Source organism: Haemaphysalis longicornis, unplaced genomic scaffold, assembly GCF_048455015.1.
Source record: "Haemaphysalis longicornis isolate Haplotype H1 unplaced genomic scaffold, Haemaphysalis longicornis Haplotype H1 scaffold_7, whole genome shotgun sequence".
NCBI classification, from domain to species: Eukaryota; Metazoa; Arthropoda; class Arachnida; order Ixodida; family Ixodidae; genus Haemaphysalis; species Haemaphysalis longicornis.
The window spans coordinates 63,716,532-63,728,882 of record NW_027526422.1 but is presented as its reverse complement, the minus strand read 5'-3'; the positions used below and the strand labels follow the sequence as shown (position 1 = coordinate 63,728,882).

General features: G+C 51.7%; 1 protein-coding gene across 1 annotated transcript; it reads left to right on the top strand.

Annotated features, from left to right (window-relative positions):
• The first annotated feature begins 428 nt into the window (after window positions 1-428).
• On the top strand, window positions 429-2,717 carry LOC144146316 (uncharacterized). The gene has a single exon (XM_077678273.1). It carries the CDS (start codon window positions 429-431, stop codon window positions 2,694-2,696), a length of 2,268 nt encoding a protein of 755 aa, XP_077534399.1. The 3' UTR covers window positions 2,697-2,717.
• The last annotated feature ends 9,634 nt before the right edge of the window (window positions 2,718-12,351 follow it).

Genomic DNA, 12,351 nt, shown 5'->3' with positions numbered 1-12,351 from the left:
CGCTTTTATGGCGTACAAAGTGTCACCCATGAGACGTCATTCAATAAGGGCCTTGTTGATAGTGATATTAAATGATCTCTATGCTGCTTCAATCCCTGGCGGAAACGGCAACTAAAATGCATATACATTTGTCGTAGATTGTCTGTAAGAGCGTTCTGGTGCTTTTAGGGCTTTAGCGCAGCCTTCGTAAAGTCCGGAAATATAAAAAATGCCTTCATGGTCTCTGAGGTCCATACAATAGTTCAGAAATCTAATTTACAACGATTTTTCATATAAATGCCGTTTCCAGAATAGTTCGCAGAAATGGAAGGCTACCCCCCCTTCCCCCCCCCCGCCCCCCCCCCCCCCCCCCTGTAGTACGACGTGCCTCAATGCATAGATGTCGAAAGACATAAATAACGAAGTGGTTGCACCTCCAGGTCTACGCCATGGCTGCCAATGACCAATTCGTGCGAGAGTACGCCGCAGGCCTGGTGGCTCGCTGCCCCGAGCTGTGCCCCTCGGACAGTCAGCTATACTCCAACATGCTCCACCTACGCAGCGTCATCAGCCAGCGGAAGATGGACTACACGCTCTCCTGTGGGGCGGCCCACCCCGAAGGCTGCCGACTGGCGGCGCAACTGACGGTATGGAACGAGTTCCTCTGGCCCATCGACGTGGAGATCCGAGAGACACGCCCCGGCCGATTCGCGGTGTGCAGGCTGCTGAGCCGCATCGTACCCATTGCGTCTGGCATGCAGCGGAGACACGCTTGCGTTCTCGTGCACTGGCTTCTTACAAGACACCACTGCGTCGAGTTCTTGGAAATCTGGAAGTCGCGGATACCGCGAAGACATTCCCTCTTCTGCGATGCTCTCGGCCTCAGCCATGGCCTACGGCACATCAAGTTCTGCAACTACGGTCTGAATGACCCTTCGCCGGAACAATTAATCGCTGCCCTGACAGCCACGATCGCCACGCTGAACACACTGGAGATCGTGAACGTGCACTTTTCTAACTTGAGCGTTCGCCTTCTGTGCGACTTTCTGGGTGGGTGCGAAGTCCTCAGCACGCTCGTCTTACTGGAAAACTGGGTGGACCCGCCGAAAGCGGAAGCCCTCGCGAAGAGCATAGCCCGTTGCAGTAGCCTTGAGAACGTTCACGTGGACGAGCAGTTCCTGACGGATGACACCTGCAGCGCCCTAGTGTACCTTGTGTCGAGCAGTGCCCATGTCAAAGAACTCACTGTGAGTAGGAGCCTACTCTCTGGGGAAACGGGATCCTCACATGGTTTCGGGACACTCTTCCTCGCACTAGCCAAGCCTGACACGCAGCTAGAAAAGCTGAACATCTGCAACTTTGTGTTAAATCAGGCCGATCTTAACGTTCTCGCAGCAGCCCTTAGATGCAACGGCCGGCTGAAGTGCTTGAGGCTGCTATGCAGTGGTGCGTCTCAGGGTGTTTGTTTTTCCCTGGATGAAGTAGTAATGCATAACGCGTCACTCGCCGACATCTGCGTCAAGAGCACTCTTGTAAACCAAAGCAGTTTGAGGGGTCTGGCCAGTGCCCTTGAAGCTAATACGACTCTCAAAACCCTCGCACTCGATGATGCTCGCCTGAGAGCCGACGAGACCATGGGGCTTATCGATGCCTTAACGGTGAACACGACTCTAGAAAAATGCCATCTGGGTAAAATATGCCAGCCGGGCCTTGTTCAGTTCCTGAAGACAATTCGACACAAAGACCTGACGGCACGGTTGGATTTTGCGGCTGTCTTCGCCAAGACAGCGGATTTGCTCGGCACATTAAAAAACAACTTCTACAAGTTGTATTCACTGCGCTTCGAACCGGCAGTCGCCATAAAACAGCCCGAATTACAGCGACTCTCCAACGGGCTTTGGTGCAATACATCATCCTTGAGAAGTCTCGCAGTTCGGCTACCATGCATCGACTGCAACTTGGCCTTGACGCTGTCTACTGTGCTCTCAAGCTGTAAGCATCTGAGGGAGGTTTGTTTCGACTTCCCCGCAAAAGCTCTTGAGGTCGTCGTACTGATGGGAGGATTGAGGAAGACCCGCAGGCTGGACGAACTTGCGATCCGTGGCTGGGCCTTCGAGTACCCTGGAGCGGGTTCATTTAGCGACATGCTGCGTACCACCCGTAGTCTCACTAAAGTCACGTTTGAAGTGCTGACGCCGGAATCTAGGTGCTACTTGATGATGGAGCTTCGAAGAGGACTTATCCACAACTACACGGTGCTCAAAGCAAGTGTCTTCGAGCATCCCGAGGAGGAGAAAAGCGTTTTCGAGACACACGAATACCTCCGACGCAACCAGTCGCTGCTCATGCAAGCGTTGCGGTTCATCGTACCACCGGCTTCAACGGCGAAGAATGCGGCCGCCGCATTCGAGAAGGTTCAAGGGAGCCGCGCCCTTGTCAAGGAAGTGTCTTGGTTGGCAGGGCTGTCCGAGGAGGAAGCAGCGGAGCTGGTGACGTGTCGACGTCGGTACCTGGACATTAACTACTTGGCGATTGCCGGTGTGGTAAAAGAAAAGGTTGAGTGCCACCGCACCGAAGCTGGCCACTCTGCTGTCCAGTTCGACCAGATCTCCATGGACTGCTGGCTCCAGATCCGACGGTACCTAAGCATCGAAGATATCCTGGATGACCCCTGGACGCCGAACACACGTTCCCTGAAGCGGAAGCTTATGTTTTAAAGCTAAATAGGCGGGAAAGTGGTGGTTTTGAGAGCATGAATCGCTTGCATCTTTGATATATGCCCGCTGTTCCTGACGGCAGTCATTGCGTCTGACATTGCACGTGGCGCGTGAAAGTATTCGACACAGAAAGTTGTGGGCAGTCTTTTTAGCAGCTTGCATAAGTGGAACTTTGTTGAGCAAAATAAAGGAAAGGCCTATGGCTTGAACCGGAATGTAGGCCTATGTCTTCGTAACTGAGAATATATGTGGTGCCCTTGATTATAAACGCTGAACACTATTCTGTTAAAAAATGTTCGGCATGTGGCCACTGATTCAGGCCGACCTAGGTTTAAACCTTTATATGTAATCATTGGCATATAAATGATAGAAAAGTCGAGGTTGACGATAGCTATTGAGCTAATTAACGCTGCGGGGCCCCTAGTCGCCTGCCAAATGCCGTTTTCGCGAGAGGCACCCCTGCAGTGCACTTTGCAGATCTGAAAAAATGCAGTGGCTACAAGGCCCGAGCATGTGTCGATGCGATTATTGACCCTCACGATATGCGTGGCATCCTGTGTTTGACGCGTGGTCTGCACCAAATCCCTCAATTCAAGAAATGATGCACACGCACCTCGTTAATTCGGTAAAAATATCAATCCCACGCATACACGTGGGAATCGACGTGAATAAGCGAAACTTTAATTGTTTGCCGTTGCGAATATGCACCACACAAAGTACTTTCAGAAATCTTCCTCTGTTCCGACAATCGAGACGTTGTTTGCTTCTGTGGCGCAAAACCGCATGACGCACTTGCTTGACCTTGGCTGAGCTTGAAAATCAAAAGGGTATGCTACCAGGCGTTTCCTGGAATTGTACCTGGAGTAATAAGTTTCGCTCAAAGTGGCATTGACGGTGGGATAAAAGTTACACGAACCATGATGAATTTAATGTGCGTCAGTCATCTTGACCCGAGCACGGCTGTGACACACTGTGCTTCATCTTTTTAAATGGCTATACTGGGTGTAATGTGTAATATAGTACACTTGTTCTCGTGACAATCGGAATTTCAGGCACTAAGTTATGCTTGAGCCCGCGATTCAAGCACCAAAACCGAAGGCTTTAACGCCGGCGCCAAACAGCAGGAGAACTTCTGTAGAACATCGTGAGGCTATAGTTATTTCACCGTCCACTCCGGTGGCCGTCCACGCCGCAGATGCCCTCTAAGGGTATTTGCGGGGTACACCACAGATACCCCGCATACAAACTCGAAACCATTACTCACAGCTTAAAACACGAAGGAGCACTCAGCAGCAGAATTGCTTGGGTATCTTCGAGATTTTTTTTTTCTCAGACCGTTTTACCGTCCCGCGAAGAATGTGAGTAAACGAGGATATGGACATTCGAACTCGGGTGTGGGGCGTGTATTTTGGTTATTTTGCCTAGCAATTCCTTGTGTCTTGTGTCTCCTAAGAAGACACGAGGCACTTGACACGACAAGGAGCAGTAAAATTTCCATTGCCGCACCCAAGTTTCACTTGCTTTAATAAGCCAAACACAAGAACATTCGATCATCCCTGCAGCTGACCGGCTTCACACCATGGACAGCCTTTTTCTTTCGGGTTTTCTTCCTCGTGCTCTCTCTTCAATATATAACGCTGCCCTTCCTTTCCCTTTCAATTCCCGTATTCCCAGTCCCCTCGTAAGTGTACTGTAGCCAACCAGGCAGTTCCCTGGTTAACCTCCCTGCCTTTCCTGTACTGTGTCCTCTTTCCATCATTCTGACGATATTTTTATGTCGGTTCAGCCATAAATAGTAGAGAAATTACTCCTCTGACAACTTGAAAACATGGCCTGTCAGCACAATGCAGCGCGGTTGAATCCACTGTCCGAACTCGAGGGGAAGATCGCGCTGGCATTTTTTTAGATGCGGAACGTCTTATGCTCGGGGGTATGTCCCGCGTCGTCGGCGGTGGTCCGGCGTCCGCACACCACCGTTTCTTTGTCAATCCCCCACTGGGGACGTGCTATAGAAGAGGAAAACAACAACAACAACAACTCCGGTTGTGCTTGCGCTTGACTCCGTGATTCTTCAGATGAAGTAGGATGGAAGCAACAGCCCCGTCAGTGAGTGTGCTGACGCAATTAAGTGGGAGCATCAGCGCAAACACTAACAGCAATTACTCCCAACTACAATCCACGGAACGTGTATCGATCTAATCTTTACCAACTGCAACGGCGACGACTACATACAACCGCTGCTACGAGATCCACTGACTGTGAACTTCAGCGACCATAAGGCCGTCATACTCAAAGTAAGAAGACGTGCAAACTTAAATAAAGACCTTAGATACCACTTCAATATCGTCTCACTAGCGTATATACGCATACAATAAGGAAAATTACGCCCATCTCCCCGAAGGGAACCATGAGTATAGGATATATGAGCATTACGGGGTTCACTACATTTCCACCAAATTTGGCTAACAAACATAATGGAAACGCAAACGGAACCCCCATGGCGCTCCGCGTCCTACTCATGGTTCCCTTCGGGGAGATGGGTGTAATTTTTTTATGACGCAATACTGAACACCAACTCCTAGGTAACAATGGTGGACATCAGATGATTTACGTATACCTGGAACACAAAAATGAAAGAAGCTCACACTAACGCGTTACGCGTAAGACTTGACAGTAGCTAAGCTGTACGCAACCTTCACGGCCATCGCGAAGGTTTAAATTCACGATTGCAGCCGATTTGCTTCTTATTCGCTGTCGCAACGACCGTCATTGTTGCTATGCGTGTGAGCTTCTTTCATTTTTTGGAAGTGATAGTCATTAAACATCAGCTTGGAGGGTCGTACGCTATGACGTGTCTTTCTCGTTCCGAGCAAGTGTTGCCACGATTACGGCGAAAGCTCGAGGGTTTTTTTTACCAATCTTGGCCAATCTCCCTAAGTGGGTATGCTTGGCTTGACAAACGTACGCAGGGGACGCCGGGCGGTCGTCGCGGGGCACGCGCCACGAGCTCTAGGCATTTTCTTGGATTTGTTACCTGCTGGGCGGTCGCCGCGAGGCCCGCGCGCACGTGCACGCTTTCGGCAATTTCTTGGTATTTTGCATGTATAGTGATAGCTACACTGGCCGAGGTTGAGCAGTTTCGCGCGGACCTTGAAGGGCCGGGCTGCGCAAGCGCGAGGAGCATTGGATTGGATTGAATTGGAATTGGATTGGATTAAATTGGATTGTACGTACTGCAATCCAATTGGAGTACGGGTCTGCCATTCGCCGGTCTGCGCATTCCAGACGAGTGACGTCATAGCCGCGGCAGACACACTGGCGCCGGCGCGTGTCCAGCTGTGCGCCTCCGTTGCGCAGTAACCAAGTCTGCCGGTGCGCCGGTGTCGCTTTATAGCCGGTTCGCGTGGCTCCAAAAGAGCCGTGCTGCTCATGCGCGAGGAGCAGTGACTGGACTGGATTGGATTTTATTGGATTGGATTGGAAATCGTTTTAGCAGCATTAAGCATGATAATAGGCTAATCCTAGACAACCAGGAAACCTAAGAATAACCAGCTGAACCTTAGCTCACGCTACGTATATCCTGGCATAGCCGAGCTAAGCCACTGCTAATTTTTTAACAGCGGACACCAAAAATTACGATTTGCTAAACAGATTTGCTGTTAAAAACGTTTATCTCTCTCTTTCTCGGAAAATGTAAATTGAGGCCAGTTCTTGCTCTAGGCCGGCAGCCCGGAGAATGTTGTCTCTCAATGTAATTACTCTGATACCCGCAACATCTGCGTCGTTGTCTGGTAGTTTGGTTGTGTAGGGGAGCGTGCGCTTCCTTGATCGGCGGACGGCGCGTCCGATACATCCGTGGGATGACGCGCGCGAGGTGTGGTCATGCTTGCGCCCATAGCATCGGAGCCAGCCCGTGGTGCCTTCATATTCTTCTTGTGAAATGGATTCACCGGTCACCGTTGTTGCCAGCCTTAGAGCTGCGTGCCGAAGCCGGCGTGCCGAAGCCGGCATCGGAACCGCCTCGCCAAGGCCCAGCGAAGCGGCTGTATGGAACCCGTCTTGTACGGCCGGTACAAAGGTTTGATGCTGTCCAGATACTTGTTACTTATCTCTCCAAGTTCCTTGTCACGTTGGGAAGGTGAGTCCGTGGGTGACGACGTCGTGTTTTCGGAAGTATTCGTCGCTATAGGACGAGAAAAAAAGCGGAGCCAGACACAAAACATTGTGGTTATCAGCACAGCGCTTCTCGAAAGAGCGGTAAGATACACTCGCGTTGAAGAACTCAAGATCGGCGAAACAACTTACGCTGCCCGAGCCTCGTGACTCCTACGGAAGATTCCGTAAGGGGGGTCATCCACAACGACACACCCGAAGACATAGAAAGAAGTGTTGTGTATTCCCGAAACCCCGTAGCCCCCCACGCCAGAGGATGGGGCATGACACACCCGGCCAGCTTTCTCAGGCAGCAAGGTGCCCTACTTCGTATATGATTGCGGTTCGGAGTACCGCTGCTACATCCACAAGAAGAAGCATGAGGTGTCCTCTGACTGCGGTAAGTTGAGCTATCGGAAGGACGTCTGCCCTTGGCCAGACCACGCGTTTTACAGCGTGTGTGGCGTCGCTAACCCCATGGAAGAAGAGCGCGAATGCGTGGTGAAATGCGCCCTGTGCGGAAAGGACCACCGTACCGGAAACAAGCAGTGCAAAAAGCTCTATCTCACCCACTTCGCCCTCAAGCAGCGACAGTGGCGTCGCCAACGATTCCGCAGCCAGAAACGAGACTCTTTCAGACAGCTGAGGGACCGTACGGTTTCATTCTCACGGCTATCTCCGGTGTGTCCGTTGTCCCAGAGAAAACACAACGAGAAGTCCAGCAAGTCTCTACAACACTCCCACTCAAAGTTCAAGAACCTGGACCGCGGGTCCAGCCGAAACAGCCCCGGAACACCAGAGGGCACCGCACAGGTGAGCTGGGCAGCAAAGGCCTCCCAAACTGATAGAGCAGGGTGATACGATTTTGCGCGCCGCTATTCTCTTCGCTCATACTGCAAGCTTCGCACAATGCTCCCGTGCCTTGTGGCAGAGCCTAACACTATATGCACCTTTCGCATTGGCGTCTCGCATCCGGTGACTCAAACCGCTGCAGCGACAGCCACCGGATCAAGTTGAGACCTGACCCGGCGAGGCGGACGCCGCAGTCGCGATCTCCTCTCTCTCTCTTCCCCGCCCCCCCCCCCCCCCCTTCCTTTTCAATGTGGTCACGCTTGGGCCGCCTCTTTTGCTCCTTTGCTCTACCAGATCCCCAACATTTGCCATAGATTGCATGCCGATGATATTACGGTGCGTACAGCAGCTAGGTGGTAGTGACGCGGAGATACAGGAACGCCTGCAAGCAGCCGGTGATGTTGTACATACATGCGCGCAAGCCAGAGGCTTGGCCTGTTCCCCGTAGAAATCATGCAGAGATCCTTCTTCACAAGGTCAGGCAGGCGACGACCATGTGCTCCAGACATTCAGGTGTTCCTCCAAGGAAACGTTATCCCCAAAACTGCCTGCATTCGCGTTCTGGGTCATCGGATCCACGAGAAAGTAAGCAACACAGCAACCATTCAAGCATACCACAATGCAGTGCCCAGATTAGCAGATTAATCACCAGGTCGCAAACACACAGCATAGTCTCAAGGAGCTTAACCTGCGCCGTCTTGTGCAGATCTTTATCATAAGTAGAATTACGCACGTCGCCCTGTATCTCAAGCTCACGAGAGCAGAGAGAGAAAAAAAATTGATCGAATTACAGTAGGCTCTCAATAAACGGAACTTCAAGGACAGAAAAAATTAGTTCCGTTTAACAGAAGTTCCGTTTACTGAGATAGATGTGTGAAAGTGCAAATTTATCTGCGTAGACACTCTTAATACCATTTCATAGAACTCTAAGCACTAGAAGGGGAATGTAGCTGATAGTTTTTCAGAAAGCAAGAAAACTACAAGAGGTTTAGGCACAGCATTCACAAAGTTGATTTGGCAACAATGAGTTGCTGTGCACTACAAAATGCATCAATTATTTTTGTTTGAGTCCTTGCAACTGCATCTTCACGGAGGCCTCAACTTCGCGAGTGCTTACGAGCCACCGACTTTAGAAGACGGCAACGTGGTAATGAAGCGCGAATAGCACCACAATGGCACAAAGGAGGCGGCAGGAGCTGAGCCCTGTAACATCGCTGTCTTGAATCGAGACCGAACGATTGGAATAAGAACTGCGATGTTGCATTCGTTGCGCTAACACGGCTGACCACTAACGAGGCGAGGCTTACGAGGCCAACGAGGCTAAAAAAAATATAGAGGAAGGAAAAAAACAAAAACGGAACAGCCGGAACCGTAAGAAGCTAATTCTCATGCCAATGGGTTTCACAAGTTCCATTTCTGGTTCCGTTTACACCGTCACGCAGAAATTTTAGTTCCGATTACCGAGAGTTTTTTTTTTTATGTTATCTTAATTCAAAACCAATCAACTTACAGGCTACTGTTCCGTTTAAGCGGCAGTTACGTTTAGGCGATTTCCGTTTATCGAGCGCCGCCACAGACAGGCTGCTAGAAATGGGCATTCACCTTAAACGAGCTTATTGAAGCCCAAGTTGCCCAACGTACAGACCAATACAATCGGTTAGCAGCTACCATCGCCGGGAGAACCAGCCTGGAATCCTTGCGCATTTTTTACGCCCACCAACATGAACCCAGAATCACGTCACATCGAAAATTCCGGGAGCACACAACAGTGTGGCACCGATCCCCCGCAACATGCATCCATCACATCACCACGAGCGCAGACAACCATTAAGGGCCATGGTGCTACACAATCAGTACCACTCTAACCCAGAGGTCTGCTACGTAGACACGGCGACCTACCGTGGCCGAAGCGCGGTAACGGCAGCGGTGGTTGGCCATGACGGTAATACGATATCCTCGGGTTCAGTCCCTACATCCCGCCCACACACGGGAGAAGAAGTGGCATTCGCACTCGCCATCAGGGGTACGCGGGTCAGCACCATCATTTCCAAGACCACCCTGCACAACTACGCAAGAGGGAGAGTTTCTACGGAAGCTGTGCACATACTACGGACACGTGCACTTTGAGGCAACAGCAATACTAGTCCGTCTGATTCGGAAGCCAGCGTGCTTGCACCTCCCGGGGAACGAGATGGCACGTGATGCAGCCCGAGGATACTGCAACCAGGCCGACCTTGAGTCTGAAGATGTACCGTCTGACACGGGGGCGAGAATAGGCTCTGGACATGTGAGGAAATGACACGAAAGTCGTCCGGAGCTCCCGGAAGCTCACAGATCCCTTACAAGAGGTCAATCAGTAGCGTGGCGTAGGCTGCAGACATACACTTTCCCCCACCCCACCCTATGCCGTCGGCATGTTACCCAGAAAAGTACCAGGGCACATGCAAATGGTGTGAACTATCATCTGCTCCACTCACACACATGGTTTGGGCCTGCCATCTCAACCCCAGCCCGCCAACCCCGGATTCTACATCAGAAATTACCAGCGGAAGGCCGCGCTGCTCAGCTGCATCCCCGAAGTGCAAGGTACAGCCGTCCAGCTGGCGGAAGACGCCGCCAAGCAACTGCGCCGCCAAGCAACCTTCAACTGCGCTGATTGCCACACCCCAGCCACAATCCTCGACCTCGTATTCTTCTCCCCACACCACCTTCTCCACACTCCCCTCACCTACTTCCGAGCAGTGGGAACGCGCGCTGACCAGCTCGGACCTCCATGTAGGACCAGCAAAACCTGATCCAGCGGACCACCCGAGCAGCGAAAGCACGCGGCTGCTCTTGGACTGAGTTACAAAGTAAACGTTTATTCCTCCTTCCCTTCCTCCTGGTTCTCTCTTTGTGTACTATAACCTTAGCTTATGCAACTAGATCGTTTGCATGTCGGTACCTCGTGGTGGGGCGTGCGCGCTCTTAGGCCTTAATGCCCCGGCACACACACAAAAAACTGTGGTTGATTCCTCTGTCATAGGAATTGGTAAAACACGAAAGTGAAATGTGCAGCGAAATCTGCAGCTGAGCATGGTTTGCGGGTCGGCGGCTGCCTTGTGGGTGTGCTTGGCGAGCGACGTCCTGCTGGCGGGTTTCTTCGGCAAAGGAGTACTGGAATCATTTCCGTGACGGATGTGACGTCAGTGAAATCTTGGGGTGTCGCGGCATAAAACACTTTCGTGTTAAAATATAAAACTCGAAAACGAACAACCTTAAGTATAACGTACTCTTTAGTACGAAAGGTTGCTTCCCCACAATAAGACCCTGTGTGCAGGGGTGCGCCCTTTACAGGCCACTTGCGTCGTTGTACTGGCGTGATTCGGCGACGGATATGACGTCAGAAAAATCTTCGTGTATCCGGGAATGAAACACCTCCGTGTTAAAAAACCAAACATCTTCATATCGTCATCACCACAGGCAATTATCAACCGTAAATATAGCTTTGTGTGTCAGCAGGGTGCGGCTCAAAATCCCTGATTTTTTCGTGTGCGAGGAAGCGCAACCGTTCTTCGTCACAGGAGGTTTTACTCTGTATGAATTTGTTATTTTCAAATTTGAGCCAAGCGTGGATGTTGCTTCGCCGGAGAACGGCACACCGGTTATATGCGCAGCGCGCCCGAAGGAGAGGAAACCGCGGAAGAGAGAGTACTGCACATGCGCCGGCCCCAGCGCGTCTGCCGCGGCTATGACGTAACACAATCCAACACAATCCACTTTAATCCAATCCAATCCAAGCCAAGCCAATCCAATCGAATCCAATCCAATGCCCTTCGCGAGAGAGTGTTCGCTATCGGAGAGGAGAGGGGGTGAGCAGCGGAGAGCGCAGCTGACGCGGCGAGGAGAATGGGGGAGGGGCGGACAACGCCGACGACGACGACGCCGGAGGGACAAGGCGAGTGAATGAGATGCTCTGCATCTAAAATTGGCGCAGCTTTCAACCAGTGGTGCAAGGGTGGAGAGACAACAGAACTGGCGGCCCCTCTCCGTCGGAGACCCGGCTGTTGCACCTCCAATGGATTTCCGAACTTGCCGCTGAAAGTTCTCCATGAATGGCAGGCCCGGATCGTTTTGTCCGCAGGCTTTCACATCTCTCCCAAAGCGGACCGCGTTAGTATGCGCTAGAACCCGCGGAAACCGGCTTCGCGAACTCGGCGTTTGAGCTCCCCACTCCAGACGCGAACACACGGGAACTGGCCAGAAGAGCACGCGAGAGATCACGCCACGAACGCTGTTCTCGAAGGACGAGCTGGCCGACGCCGGACGCTCATCATGAGGCGCACGTTCACGTGCGCACGGTTTTTTTTTTTTCCCGGAAGTTTGCTATTCAGCATAAGGGGAACTAAATGTATAGATACACCCCGGATTCCCGAATGAATCGGAGCAGGGGGTCATGATGTGGTCCTTGTATCCACGCCATGAAGTCTGGCGGACGTCCGGGGCGCGGGTCGCAGGTGGCGATGTGCACAGCGCGTAGGCTTCGCAGAGCAGGGCAACTCCACACCAGGTGCTCTGCTTACAGGGCAATAGATGCAAAGTACAAAAGAAAAAAAAACTTTACCATCCTTTCCTAAAGAAAGTTGAGAGAAGCGCGAAAGCTTCCTGCCAC

What these genes read in the sequence shown, in the direction of transcription:
- LOC144146316 (XM_077678273.1), top strand. Translation starts at nt 429, where the DNA reads ATGGCTGCCAATGACCAATTCGTGCGAGAGTACGCCGCAGGCCTGGTG.